Source organism: Vipera ursinii (genome assembly GCF_947247035.1).
Source record: "Vipera ursinii genome assembly, chromosome: 4".
Taxonomy (NCBI): domain Eukaryota; kingdom Metazoa; phylum Chordata; class Lepidosauria; order Squamata; family Viperidae; genus Vipera; species Vipera ursinii.
In genome coordinates, this window is record NC_139514.1 from 97,781,571 (window position 1) to 97,797,257 (window position 15,687).

Sequence of the window (15,687 nt, forward strand, 5' to 3'; positions counted from 1 at the left end):
ACCTGAAATTGCAACCTGACTTTCTCTTTTAAAAAATCAAGAAAATATTTAAGAAAAACAAGATAAGAATTAACTTTGAACACCAGATGTGAAACTTCACTATGGAACAGTTTCAAAAACAAATCTATGCTATGTGGGAAATAGCTTACCAAACCTATCAGCTCCTTTCTTCAGCTGGCGATGAAATACGAGCTTTTGGAAAACTAGAAAACATCTCGAAGAAACAAACTCAAACTGTGACTACAACTAATATTTTATTGGGACAGAACTTAACAGAAGAAATTGAACAATCAAATACATTGGCAGAAGAATTAAATATTCAACAAATACAGACTTTTGAAGATTATAATGGAAAAAAGGTGCAAAAAATCTATTCAGACCAGGACAATTATATCAAGAGGCGAAAATAATGAGAAGATTTGGTGCTGTTAACAGACTCCTCAATCCTTCAAAAGAAGGATTCAATATGATATAACAACAAAAGAATGCTTTGATGATCCTGAGGCAAAGAAGCAAAAAATGACATGGCAAAGGAAGAAAGCAAGAATAAGATTGAAGAAATATGGACATTCTTAAGAGGCCTGAAATAGATAATATCAAAATAGACAGGATTGTACTTGGATTGCGAGAGATTGTTTTGATGAGTAGATAAAAATACTAATTAAAAAAAATAAAAATAAAACACAGATGTATGAATACTAACATTGAAATATTGAGTTCCTTAAATGATACGGATTAAGATGTATATATGTTAAAGATGATAGAATGTAACTAATATACTTGGATGTAGTGACATGAGAGGATGTATTAAATGTTGAAACGAAGAAATTTTGGTTAATTTTTAATATGTGGAAACTATAAATGAGAAACAAGAATATTATATTGTCCTCCTCCTCTTTCTCCTCCTTACAATTGGTATTCTAATGACTACTATTCAAATATTGTACTACTAATATTGATATGGAAATGAGATAAATAAGAAGTGTATTACATTACTAGGTATTGGAGAAAATTGTGTAAAGGGAAAGGAGGTTATTTAGCAATATGAAAATGAGAAATTTTAAACCTTTAATTTTAATATCAATGTAAAAGTAAAGCAAGAAAAATATATAAGGTGTTTGATGTTTTAAAGATGGAATGTTAAAATATAAAATATACTAAAGTATTGATAAATATAAGAAAACTATTAAATGACTGATGGATAGCAATGAGAAGTATGTTAATTTAGATAAGTTAGTATGTATTAAAGAAAAAAAGAGAGAGGAAGTATTGGTTACAACAATTTGGAGATTTGTAATAATATGTATTTGTCTGAAATGGAACTATTGTAACCCAGACACCACGTTGCTTTTTAAAGATATTATTGTAATATTGGAAAACTAATTTAAAAAAGAGAAAAAAAGAAAAAAGAATTGCCAATTCTTGGAAGCTTAATCTTGGCATCTGAAAATAAGGAAATCATTTTGAAGTCTAGAAGATACTATTTTTTCTTAAATCAGCACCACCCGTTCAGAATTATTCTTTTGCCATGCAAAATACCATGCATGTATTAGTCTTAATCTGGACAGACCTACTTATACATCTGTCACTGGGATTTACATTAATCTCAATATCTCTATCACAAATTTGGATAGTGGAAAAAAATTCATAGTATGTTTTGGGAGACGTCTGCATCCACCAATATAAGGCCATCCGTTGCTATGGGAGGAGTGCACTGGCCCAGTGTACTTCAATAGCCTCCTTTGGCTTTTGAAAAACAATGTAAAGGCATTCTCAGATGGTTCTTTATTAAGAAAGAGAAAGACGTTCCCTTCAGGATTTAGCATATATTTATATATCCATATTTTCTCAAGACTGACTAAATTTGGATGTACAAATGCTTCCATTGTTGAAAGCCATCCTGGAATTTTCAAGTATATTTTACATTTTATTTTTTCCCATGTTAGTAGTAATGCATTTCTAACATAGTGGTTTTGAAAATACTTATGAATTTTAATTTTCCCATACCATAAGAAAGCGTGCCAACCAAGTTGTAAGTCATGTCCCTCCAAATACTCCAATATTTTATTTCTAAGAGTTATCCATACTTTTATCCATACTTTTACCCATACTGTTAGCGATGCTTAAAATCTAAACAAGAGATGGAAAATCACGGTATTGATCTATCATGGTGGTCATATTTACAAAGGCAAGTGAGATATGATAAAAATGTTAAATTGTATGGATTTTGCAAAGAGCAGATCTTGTTTGATCAGATATTATTAACCTCTGATGAAAAACTATTTAAGAAAATGTATAACTTTTTATTGAATTTGGAAAATGAAAATGGAAAATGAACAAGTAAAAGAAACAGTGATAATATGGGCAAAGAATTTTGGATACAATATAGATTTAGAGAAATGGCAAAGCTTGTGGGAAAGAAATTATAAATTGACAATGAATATAAAATGTTTTTTAGATGGCACTAGTCACCAGCAAGATTAGCAAAAATGTTTAAAAATATGTTGGAAATGTAAACACAAGTCAGATACATATTAGCATGTATGGTGGACATGTGTTAAAGGAAAGAGATATTGGATAAAAATCATAAATGGCTAGAAAGGATGTTGGGAAAACATGTAGATTTTAAACCTGCACTTTTTTATTAGATATAATGCCAGAAAAGTTTGACAAACGAAGTATATAATTAATTTTACATTTGACAACAGTGGCAAGAATCATATTCTCACGATATTGGAAAAATGAAGAAATACCACCAGAGGAAAAAATAATTAAAAAATATATTAGATTATGCAGAAATGGACAAATTTAATTTGAGGTTGAAAGAAAAAGAAGAGACAGAATATTTTCAAACTTGGGATTTATTCTACCAATGGCTAGAGAAACGAACAAGGGATTAGGAATTTAATTTGTATTAGTGAATGAAAAACTCAGACAATACGTTTCTTGAATAAGTACTTTTGAACTGTACTAAAAAAAAATCAATAAAAAAAGAAAGAAAGAGAAAGACTAAGGCAAGATCGTTTCTGGAAAGCTGGTCCTAAGTTCTGAGTTTTGGCAGAACCAAACGCTATAGCTTTTCATTCTCCATCCTTGGGTACAAAGATCTGGCTCCCCAGCACCAGCAAAACTTTATAACAATTTCAAGGGCAGAGGGATGGAGGAGTACTAGGTGGCTTCAAAATTAACCTGGGAGTAATGGCCAACTCCATCATTTATTATTCCTGAATACTGCATCTTCTGCCACCAGCTATAAGTAGTGCTAACTCAAGCCTAAACGTCCCAGGGCAAGTTGACTGTGGCGAGTTGCTGTAAACCCAGCTCAGGTTATGTAATGACCTTTGGGTTTGAAAGGAAAGATTGATAGGGAGCACGCAAGGACAGCCATGTAGTATTTGGCAGCAACTTCTTTAGTCAAACATGTCTTTTCCTAGGAATATATTGCAGCATATATTCTATCACTCCCACTTACAGCTGCTTTGTAAAGTTGCCAGCAGATGCAACATGAGTCTTTCATGTGTTCCAGGTATCTTTCCCCCTATATTGCACAGTACCTAATACTAACTATACTTGCAGAGGGGTGAAGATCTTTAACGTTTTAGATTCTGTAAGAGAACAATTACAACTGAAATATATTCTATGGCAACTTGTTCTAATACAGCACTACCCATGTTTTACTTCCAAGACTTCCCTGACCAACTAAATTGTCCTTTTTGCCTGGATCTGATGACAGATTATTGTGTAGTACAGCCCATATTTTAAATCTTTGATTGGACTGTAATAATTATTCCACTTGTAATAATGTCAATTTTATACTGTAATATCAATCCTGAATCATTTTAATAATTCCACTGTAGTTATCCTCAAATTTGTAATAACACTCTTGAATATAAATAATTTGGGACATGTCATGGAAGATCTATGTGTCTTGGACACATGTGTTTGGCTATGAGTACTGTATACAGCTTTGCATAACTCAAGGAATATTTGGAACATTTGATTTGGACCTTGCACAAACCTTAAAGCTGTCATAAATTTTAAAGCTGTGATATCATTTTCCCCCAGGATGCTAAAAGGGCTGTTTTGATGATGGTAGAGCATTATTATGAATATTGTAGATTCAAATAACTCTTGAATGATTTTTGAAGGATAGTCTTCAATTATGCTATACATATGAAGTGGGACTCTTATTTACCTTTAGGTCAATATAACTGTGATTAATTTTAATTGTGATTATAACTGTTGCTAATTGATTGTTATCATGTATGCCTGCTGAATAATAATATATTAATAATAAACCTTTATTGTCAAAGTACAACATGTGTACATTGAGATTAGCTGAGCCTCCCCCTGTGCTCTCTCCCCCCAACACACAGTGACAACAAACCCTCCATCCCACCACACTATGTGAACCAACTACACCACACACCAGCCTCCCAAGTCAAGACACAGCAATTTTCAAAGAAGACTTGATGACCAACTGAATGATATAAATATTAACCATTATTAATTAGCAAACCAGTTTGGTATTATGGGTTAAAGTGCTGGCCACTAAATCAGGAGATTTGAGTTCTAATCCCACCTCAAGCATGAAAGGTGGCTGGATGAGCTTGGGCCAGTCACTCTTTCTCAGCCCAACCCATGTCACAGGGTTGTTATTGTGGGGAAAATGAGAGGAGGAAGGAGTATTAAGTATCCGAAAGATGCTTTTTCATGAGGCGACTGGACTTTCTTGTTTTTCTTTGAAGACATTTTGCTTTTCATCAGCTGAAGAAGCTTCTTTGATGAGAACTGAAATATCTTCAAAGGAAAACAAAAAAATCCAGTTGCCTCATGAAAAAGCAACTTTGGGACACTATGACCTGGATGACTGAGAATCTCCATAGACATTATTATTATTATTATGTATGCATGCCATCTTGAGTTATTTATTTAAAAAGAAATAATAAAGGTGAGGCAATAAATTAATTCCAATTCCTGAAAGTTCTCATAAGACAGCTTTTTTCCAAAAGAGCATCCTTCAGTTTTGTACTGTAAATCCACATTACTCATCTCCTGCTAACTGGAGATTATAGAAGCTGACACTGAATACCTTTGGAGGACATCAAATTGGGGGAAACTCTTTTAAGACCTGAAGCCTTAATAAAAGGTGGATAAAATGAGGTAAGCATATCTTCACGATCCAAATATGAATTAGATTCAATAATCAAACAAGATGAACCAAGATCAGGTAGAATGTAATGACTTGAGAAAATACACTAATAGTACTTTTCACGTCTTAGGAAGACAAAAACTCTTGGAGCCAGGGTTTTAGTCCAAAAGAAATCTTTACTATGACATGCTCGGTTGTAGGAAATGAGACAGGGCTTAATATTTCCACGATGTAAACCCTTATAAAGAGTTCCCGGTTTAACCCCCCTTAATCCCCATTTGGTCAGTCCCCCCCATCCTTCCTCTCGTATCATCCATCTCGTGGGAAAGAGGAAGTTAGGACCCTTTTGTTTATTGCTGTCTACCGTGACAAAACCCAGATGCTAGCCCCCCCCTTTTGTTTCCCCAGTTCAAAAGGCTTCTCCTTTCCTTTGAAATGCCTATTGCCGGTTCAATACACATCTATCCTCTTCTCTTCGGGAGATGACAGAATCCATGGGATAATGTTTGAAACATTCCATTTATGAATATGATATAAATGGATTCTGACAGTCTGCTCTCCTTAGAAGAAAGATGTGTCCATCTGTAGGGGGGGAAAAGAAAAGAGAAGAAAAAATAACATGTGTAAATGTTAACTCGGTTTGTTTGGATATTCTGTATGAAATCTCTTAAGCAGCTTTGGTGCTTTAACGTGGTGTTTGCTGACCCACTCATTTTCTGAGGAGGGGAGGTGTTTCCAAGCCACTAGATATTGAGTTGTTCCATGATGTCTCCTGGAATCCAGAATTTCCTTCACCTCGAAATGTTGTTCTCCTTCCACCATGATGGGAGGTGGTGGTGGTGGAATTTTTGTTCGTAGAGGAGATTGTTGTTCTCTCTTTATTAGACTGCAGTGAAAGATTGGGTGTATTCGTCTAAGATTTTTAGGTAGTTCTAATTCAACTGTTACTGGGTTTATGATTCTTTTAATTGGAAAAGGTCCAATGTATTTTGGTCCTAGTTTTTTACAGGGTTGGAGAGACTTAAGGTATTTTGTAGACAGATATACCATCTCTCCCACTTTGAACGGTGTGGGATCAGATCTTTTCTTGTCTGCCTGTGTCTTGTGTGCTAATCTAGCCTCTGTTAATGCTTTTCTGACAATAGGCCAGGTGTATTGTAACTGAGCAATCCATTCCTTTAGTTCTGGAATTACTGGTTCTTTTGGAGTTAGATCAGGTATGGGGTTGAAGCTCTGGCCTGTGGCTACTTGAAAAGGAGTGTAACCTGTGCTGGAGTGAATTGCGTTGTTATATGCCACTTCTGCGAAAGGCAGCAGGTCTGTCCAATTGTTCTGCTGAAAATGTACATAACATCTTAAATATTGTTCAAGTACAGAGTTAGCCCTTTCCGATTGACCATTACCCTGAGGGTGATGACTAGATGTCAGTCCTTGGGTGGTTCCTAACAGAGATAAAAATTCCTTCAAGAATGCTGAGGTAAATTGCACCCCCCTGTCAGATATGATGCGTTGTGGTGCTCCATGCAATCTGTAAATATGTTGTACAAAAAGTTTTGCTAATGTTTTTGCAGTAGGAATTTTGGGGCAAGGTATGAAATGGACTTGCTTAGAGAACAGATCAGTAACAGTCCAGATAACGGTGTTTCCGTTGCTTTCTGGTAGTTCCACAATAAAATCCATGGCTATTTCTTTCCATGGGGCTGCGGGATTCGCCACTGGTTGTAACAGTCCTGGCGATTTCCCTTGTAACCTCTTGGCCATTGCGCAAATTTGACAGCTACCCACATAGCTTTCTATGTCCTTTTTCATAGATGGCCACCAAAATTGCCTTTTAGTTAAGTGTAAGGTTTTTACAAAGCCAAAGTGTCCTGCTGATTTTGTATCATGGCACAGTTGCATGAAATTGATTCTCTGTGTGGCAGGTATATATAGCTTCTCCCCCACCCATGGCAGTCCATCTTTAATTGTGCACACATGTTTATTTTTCTGGAACCATTCATCACTTTCCAAAGATTTCCTGAATTCTATTCCAGTTTGGCTATCTACCTTCGGCTTCATTTTTTCTTGTGCCCTGGTGGTGACTGGTGCTGCCAGTTGTTGTTCCGGTACAAGTGGTTTAAAGTCAGTAACTCTTGTGCTGTTATATTGGGGCATGCGGGATAATGCATCTGCCAGGAAGTTCTTTCCCCCCGGTAAGTGCTCATCTGCTCATCTGCTCTTTCCTCACTGAAAACCTCAGCCAGGTCCCTGTATTCCTCCGGTATCTCTGTTAGCCCCTTCTCTTCCCCCACTGCTGCTTTTTCCTCCCTCTGGGTTGGGGGGGTGTTTGGGGGTTTTACGTTTTCCTGTTCCCCTTTTGGGAAGTTGAGTTCTGCAGTCCTCCAGTTTATCCCGGGGTTCCATTTCTTCAGCCATTCCAGTCCTAAAATCATTGGGCATGCCATGCCTGGGGCCACTATAAATGTTATGTCTTCCTCATGGGACCCCAGGGACATGTGGAGTGGTAGAGTGGCTAGGGTAGCTGGTCCCCCCCCCTGCTATAGACCCATCTAATTGACTGAAGGAGATTGGTTGTTTTAGCCTCCTCACTGGGATGCTCAGTTCCTCCACCAGCGTTGGGCTGATGAGGCAGCGGATGCAGCCAGAGTCTATCAAAGCTTTTATTTCATTGGCTTTTGGTGCAGAGGAAGCTAATATAGTTACTGTCTTAAGTATGGGTGGAAGAGGTCCACTTACCAAAGGTTCTCCCTCTGAGCTGTCTTCCGAGGTGTCCACCGCCCCTGCAGTGTAGGCCGGAGTCCAATCCCAGGTTTTGGCAGAAATTGTGGACTCTACAGCCTCTGTCCCCTTCATGGAAGATTCTTTTGGGTTGCCTTGAGACTTCCCCAGCTTTTTGGAAGATGGTGCCTCTGTTTTGCGTGGAGGGGCTTTCGAACGACATTCTGCAGCACGGTGGCCCTCTCTCCCGCAATTGAAACATCCCTTTGATTTTTTAGCCGTGGCCGGTGGGTTTTCCCCCTCACGTGTTTGCTCGAGTGGCGGGCGGCCCCATGGTTTTCCTCTGCATTGTCTTTTCAATAGGTCTATTTCCACTTCCTCTGCCAGGACATACCAGTCATCGAGATGGTAGGGGTCTCCTCGAGGCAGGCAAGCGTCATACAGGTCGTAGTTTAGACCGTCTTTGAAATGGCTGAGGAGGATGTCTTCTGGCCAGTTCAGCTTGCTGGCGATGGCTCGGAATTCTTGGGTATATTCGGCCACTGTTCTCCTGCCCTGCCTCACCGTCTTGATTCTCTCCCGGGCCTTCCGGTCAGCCAAAGGGTCCTCAAATCGTCGCCTCAAGGATGACATGAATCGGTTGAAGTCGTTGAGTTCTGGGGCGTTGGAATCATGCAGGTTCACCACCCAGTCTGCGGCCGTCCCGTCCAGGGCAGATTGCACAATTCGGATGCGTGTTTTGTCACTGGGGATGTCCCGTCCGTACTCTTCCATGTAGCTGAGGACTTGGGTTAGGAAAAATCCCAGTCGTGATGGCTCCCCCTTGAATTTTGCTTCCAGGGGTGGGAATCTTTGGCTGGATCGTTGTCTGCGCCGCAGAGTGTATCGCTCCTCATCTCGATCCCCATCTGTGGGTCTGGGGGGGTGGGTACCGCTGAGTCAGCGGCTCCTGTTCCATTGGACAGCCCTGGGGTTTCAGGTGTTGGGTTCCTTCCGTTACCCCTCCAGTTGCGACCCCAGGTGTTGTGGTTTCCAGCTCTCTCCTCCCTTAGTGAGCTCAGGGTTGTTTTCATCAAGTCAATAGCTTTTTCCAGAATCCGCTCTTCCTCACTGGCGTGCAGGGAGTTCTCCATCTCTTGTTTCCATTCCGGTTGGTGGTCGCTCCGTCTCAGGGTCACTTCTCTCGAAGCCTTTTCCCACTCACTTTTCCTTCCAACGCCCATCGACCACCGGGGTTTTTGTTCGTGCTGCTCCGCCGTTTCCTCCCAGGAGGAATAAGATGCCTCAGCTTCCCAATGTTTCTGGGAGTTCGGCTGGGGGGAAGGCTCCTTCTCCGTGGGGCTTTCTTCCCTTCTTGCTTCATCGTCAGACATCATATTTATTTGCAAAATCCCCCGGTAAGGTTCTTCTTCCCGGGTTGACTTTCGTTGCTAGCCCTGTCTAATGTCAGGACCCACCCCAAACCACGTCTTAGGAAGACAAAAACTCTTGGAGCCAGGGTTTTAGTCCAAAAGAAATCTTTACTATGACATGCTCGGTTGTAGGAAATGAGACAGGGCTTAATATTTCCACGATGTAAACCCTTATAAAGAGTTCCCGGTTTAACCCCCCTTAATCCCCATTTGGTCAGTCCCCCCCATCCTTCCTCTCGTATCATCCATCTCATGGGAAAGAGGAAGTTAGGACCCTTTTGTTTATTGCTGTCTACCATGACAAAACCCAGATGCTAGCCCCCCCTTTTGTTTCCCCAGTTCAAAAGGCTTCTCCTTTCCTTTGAAATGCCTATTGCCGGTTCAATACACATCTATCCTCTTCTCTTCGGGAGATGACAGAATCCATGGGATAATGTTTGAAACATTCCATTTATGAATATGATATAAATGGATTCTGACACCTGATAGGATCAATAGGGAGAGAATATTTGGACTTAGCAAACAGAGATGACAAGTATCAAAGGTATATTCACAGTGTCCCTGACACTGCTAAAATATATTAGGATTGTGTGGTACTTCAAAGCGTGAAGGAACATGAACAAACTTTTCTGCAACTTTTTAAAGCAGCTGCTGCTTATCACAAACCATGCAGCTGTTCTGACCAGTTTCTATGTCATCCCAGAAAGCACCCTAACTACTTTAAAGATTTGCAGGCAAATATTATGTTCAGAGGCTCTGAAACACCAATTTTAAAATTCAATCTGAAGTATTGTACAACCCTGAAGGACCCAATAATCACCTAATATTTTTGGCTTCTGGTAGATTAGCTTATGCAACACATTAAAGCAGTGGTATCAAACTCGCAACGTCACGTGACACGTTGTGATGTATCGTGACTTTTTTGCCATTGCCGGCAATGGGGTGGGCACGATTTCACTATGATGCATCTGGTCCAAGGGCCAGGCAGTTTGACATCCCTGCATTAAAGTGATACAGCCCAACAGATTCCCTTCAGTTGGGTTTCCAAAACTCCACAAAGTAATTAGATCACACATGATCTATCTTTGTATCTGGAACTATTATAGGTAGTCCTTGATTTACAACCACAATGAAGCCCAAAATTTCTGCTGCTGAGCAAGGCGATTGTTAAGTGAATCACATGGTCATTAAAGTGAATCAAGCTTCCATTACTGACTTTGTTGGAAGCCAGCTTGGAAGGTTACAAATGGTGATCATATGACTCTGGGACAGTGGAACTGCCAGTCGCCATGTGCCTGAATTTTGACCATGTGACCATGGGGATGCTGCAAAGGTCGTAAGTGTGAAAATTGGTCATAAGTCACTTTTTTTAGTGCCCTGTAACTTTGAACATTCATTAAATGAATGGTTGTAAGTCAAGGACTACTATACCGTATTCATGTTATAGGCTATATAAATATGTCATGAAAGGGCTTCTAGTTTGATGTTGCAGTGGAACAGGAGCAGGAAGACGGGTTTCCATTTTTCACGTTTGATTTTGCCCCACTGGGACCCTGGAAAGGGTCAAAAGTCACCCCCTAGAGGCGACAAGCAAGGAGGGGACCCTTGTTGATTGTGGGAGGGTGGTGGCCTTTCCGTTTGATCTGAGGAAGCCCTCCAAAGCCCTCGTGTAGCCAGATCTAAACTGAAAAAGTTAATATAGACCACTGAATTACTAATGGACCCAGACAACATGTTGTTTGTTATGTATTTGACTATAAAATTAGAAAATTAATAAAATATTTATTTTAAAAATGTCATGAAGAGCAGTCACATTTTTTTTAGAAATGCTTGGGGGAGGTATAAGAATAATTTGAAAAAAGAGAGCAGTGACATTACTCTAAATATATGTAAAAGCTGCCATATAACTTTTATAAAAGTCACCTGAATGCCAAACATCAGCACTGATCTATATACAGATGCAATACAGCAGATTTAATTGATTTAGGAACAATAAAGCAGGGAAATCTGAAAATTTTAATAATATTAATCTATCCTTTTAGGAAGGCTTTAGCAAGAATGTAACATAAATACAGGATGCAAGCTAGCATTGCAAAATGTGGCATTTTGTAATTGCATGCCTTCTAATCCACAAGAAATAAACATCTACCATTGGCTACTAGAGCAGCCAATGACCCATTTGGCCTAGAGCTGCTTCACCAAATGTTGCACTCGTAATCTGCATTCAATCAGATATTTCTGTAAAATATCACCCAGCACTCTAGACTGAAATGCCCTGTCACAAACTAATCCAGAAATCCAATAATTTGGCAGCAGCCAAGCAGACAAACTTGGCTAAAGACATGAATCTACTCTAGAAGGCAAGGGAGAGCTTTGATAAACAGATATGAGACAATTAAAGACAAAATGCAGAAGTCACAGAGATAGGATGAGATAGGAGGAACTGAGGGAAGCAAGAGATGACAGAAGAATTAAGAGCTTTGAAAACCCTGAAGTCAACCAAGGCTTAAAACTGAATAATAACAAATATCAGGGTTTTTTCCCCAGTTTTTTTTCCTTTTAAAGTTTTATTAGTTTATAATATACGAAATACCACTTTCCTAGGGAACATAGCTTAAAATGACTACCGGTAATTTGAATTTTTAGCAGTAGTGTACACTGTCCTGCCTAATACTTGTGTTGAACACTCATTTTAGGTGTAGAGGTATATGCCTTTCAGAGTTTGAGTTTGGAATTGGGGAGTTCTGAGATCTAGCTGTGACCCCAAAAAAAATGACAGCAGCTTAAAGGAAAGGAAAACTTAAAATCTTTCAAAACTGAACAAAGAGTACAAATAGTTCTAGGAAAGGCTGTAGTAAACAGAGTCAGAATCAGTTACAATTAGCAAAATGATGGGGGTGGGGGAGAGGGAAAGCAGTCTTAAAATTCTTCCAAGGTAAGTGATTAATAGATGTCTCAGCTGATAGCTCCTTTAGTAATCTCAGCCTGAGAGGTATCTCTATAAATGGAGGTGGAAGGAAAAAGGCAAACTCATAAAATGATTAAGGAAAGGTTGCTTTGGCATAAATTAGAAGAACTTTTGTGTCTCCAGATATGATTGAATCCTAACTCCTATAGCCTTAGTTTAACTAGCTGGTGAGCAAAAGATGCTGGACATTATAATTAAGCAACTTGTGAAGACTCAAACCCAAATAATATTATAATCCAATACTTTCCAGTTAGTCAAGTTAACTTGGTATAAAACAAGCCCCATAACTTTTGTGCCTTGGAAACTAATTTCCATAAGAGGGAGGGTTTTAACTACAGTAGACTAGACTTCATGTGCAGTTCCCAAAATTTATCTTAAGGCATTTTTTTTACCATTTTAAATAGCATTTTAAATGTGAGATAATGTACATTGAAATCTGCCTCCAGAAAGAAAACTTGGTATTATTGGTCCTTATTTCTTTAAACTTCTAAGGATTTCATATTGTTCTTCAATACTCCAACTTTGAGGTATTATAATTCTTATTATTTGTGCAAATGGGTTCTTGATTTTCTCACTAATAGCCCCAGTATGTGCCAGTTGGGACTAATATTTCTAACACCATGTTCTTGAGCACAGGTTCTCCTCAGGGTTGTGTACTAAGTCCACTGTTGTTAACCCTGTTGACCCATGATCGTTCTGCAAGGTTTGCTATCAACCATATTGTGAAGTATACAGATGATACAACAGTGGTGGGCCTTATTCAGGATGACAATGAGAGCAATTACCAGAAGGAGGTAGAGGATTTGGTGAACTGGTTAATAAAAAAAGCCTGATTTTAAATGTAGGAAAAAGAAAAGAGATCATTGTTGATTACAGAAAAGGCAGGCACAGCCATACACTTCTGTGTATTAACAATTTAGTTGTGCAGGTGATTAGTCATATCAAGTTTTTGGGTGTGCTGCCTGCTGACGAGTAGGTGAGCTTGGTCCTTCAACAGTGGGATACTGGTGAAACGGGCACAGCAGCACTCACATTTTCTGCATTGTATGAGAAGAACACATCTTCCTTCCCTTATCACTTCCTTACCACTTTCTACAGAGGGATGATTGAAAGCATCCTGTCGCGCTGTATTACTATGTGGTTTGGAGGCGTTACTGTTTCTGACAGGAAGGCTGTGCAGAGAGTGGTGAGGACAGCAGAAAAGATTATTGGAAGTTCACTTCCTTCTAACCAGGACATGGCATATAAGCGCTGCTTAACCAGCGTCTGTTGTATTGTCAGGGACATTACACATCCTCTCCATGTCCAGTTTTCTTTGTTACCTTCTGGAAGGATATGCAGATGATACCACTTTAATGGCAGAAAGTGAAGAGGAACTAAAAAGCCTCTTGATGTGGGTGAAGAAGGAGAGTGCAAAACTGGGCTTGAAACTCAACATTAAGAAAACCAAGATCATGGCATCAGGCCCTCTCAATTCCTGGCAAATAGATGGGGAAGAAATGGAGGTAGTGACAGATTTTATTTTCCTGGGCTCCAAGACCACTACAGATGGGGACTGCAGCTAAGAAATTAAAAGATGCTTGCTCCTAGGGAGGAAAGCTATGGCAAATCTAGACAGCATTCTAAAAAGCAGAGATATCACCCTGCCAAGAAAAGTGCATATAGTCAAGGCTATGGTCTTCCCAGTAGCAATGTATGGCTGTGAAAGTTGGACCACAAGAAAGGCTGAGCACCAAAAAAATGAGGCCTTTGAACTATGGTGCTGGAGAAGATTCCTGCAAGTCCCTTGGACTGCAAGGCGTTCAAACCGGTCAGTCCTAGAGGAGATCAACCCTGACTGCTCTTTAGAAGGCCAGATCCTGAAGCTAAAACTCAAATACTTTGGCCACCTAATGAGAAGGGAGGACTCACTGGAGAAGAGCCTAATGCTGGGAAAGGTTGAGGGCAAGAGAAGAAGGGGACAACAGAGAATGAGGTGGCTGGATGGAGTCACTGAAGCAGTAGGTGTGAGCTTAAATGGACTCCAGAAGATGGTAGAGGACAGGAAGGCCTGGAGGAATGTTGTCCATGGGGTCGCAATGGACGACTTTGCAACTAACAACAACAACAAATTGCAAAAGGTGGTCACATGACCCTGGGACACAGCAACTGTCATAAATATGAACCAGTTGCCAAGCATCTGAAATTTGATCACATGATCATGGGGATGCTGCAAAGGACGTAATTATGAAACACAGTCATAAGTCACATTTTTCGGTGACATAACTATGAATATAAATGAACTGTTGTAAGTCGAGGACTTTGAGAGCAGGCATCAGAATTTCATTTTTTAACGAGCGCCAGTATGTTCACAGAAAAAAAAAGTGGCAACGAAGGTTATCTTATCAGTATCGAAACAGAAAATCTCTTGGATCGGAGCTTGTCGAGGCCGCCTTACCTTGTACAAGTTGATGGGAATGTCGATCAGGATGAGCAGCAGATCCCCCAGGGCCAGGCTGGCGATCAGAAGGTTAGGGCCGTTCCTCATGCATTTGTTCTTGTAGATGATCCGGAGCAAGGTGGAGTTGCCGATGATGCCCAGCACAAAGACCAGGCAAGCGATCGCCGTGTTGACGTATTTGAAAATATTCTTGATCTCCGTCCGGCTCTGGCACATCGGGTGAACGGGGGAAGGCGCTCGGCCAGCCACGCCAGGCGATCCCGGGTGAGAAGCGTTGGGACTCCCTAACCTTTCCTCCACCTCGGCTGCGATGGGAGCCGCGCTCGTCCAGGACGAGGCAGCCAGGCTCAGCGACAGGCGCGGCGAAGAGTCGCCGAGCTCCAGGGCGCGGGTGCCGCCCGCGCAGTACACTGCGGCTGCCGAGATCCAGAAGCCCAGCAGGATGCGCCCATCCATGACCGCAGGGCAGCTCCCACAGGAGGAACCGCAGAAGCTGGAGATTGGTGTGTGTGTGTGTGTGTGTGTGTGTGTGTGTGTGTGTGTGTGTGTGTGTGTGTGAGAGAGAGAGAGAGAGAGAGAGAGAGAGAGAGAGAGAGAGAGAGAGAGAGAGAGAGAGAGAGAGAGAAGCCACCAGAAGGATAAGACGCCGCTACTTGGGGGAACCTCTCGCTTCGGCTGGCAGCGGATTCCCCCGGCAGCCAATCGCAGAGCAGCCGGAGCACGTGCGCCCAGCCGGAGCCAGCGAGCCTAGCCGTCTGAGCGACCCCCGGCGTTACGCGCAGCCCAGGGAGAGGCGGACGCCCGGGAAGACTTTGGGCCGAGAGTCGTCGCTTCCTGGATAAACACACAACTCGGAGCGACTCTCTGCTTTGAAGAGGCTTTACGCGGGCGAGAAGCCAACGCTGGGGAAAAAGCGGAGCGGGAGGAGGCGCGGGGGACGCAGACCTCTGGCTGGATGAAATCGGGAGCTCCGCTTTTCCCACGCCTTCAGGTGGAG

At 41.0% G+C, this 15,687-nt stretch overlaps 1 protein-coding gene across 2 annotated transcripts in view; it reads right to left on the reverse strand.

Annotated features, from left to right (window-relative positions):
* The window catches only part of EDNRB (endothelin receptor type B), a gene marked incomplete at its 5' end in the record, with an annotated part of 157,947 nt that extends 142,801 nt beyond the window's left edge, over window positions 1-15,146 (reverse strand). For both annotated transcript variants that reach the window (XR_014492402.1, XM_083361707.1), the window contains one exon: window positions 14,688-15,146. Coding sequence is in view for 1 of the 2 variants with exons in the window: in XM_083361707.1 (XP_083217833.1) it covers window positions 14,688-15,146 (459 nt within the window). The remainder of the gene's footprint in view (window positions 1-14,687) is intronic.
* Window positions 15,147-15,687: the final 541 nt, after the last annotated feature.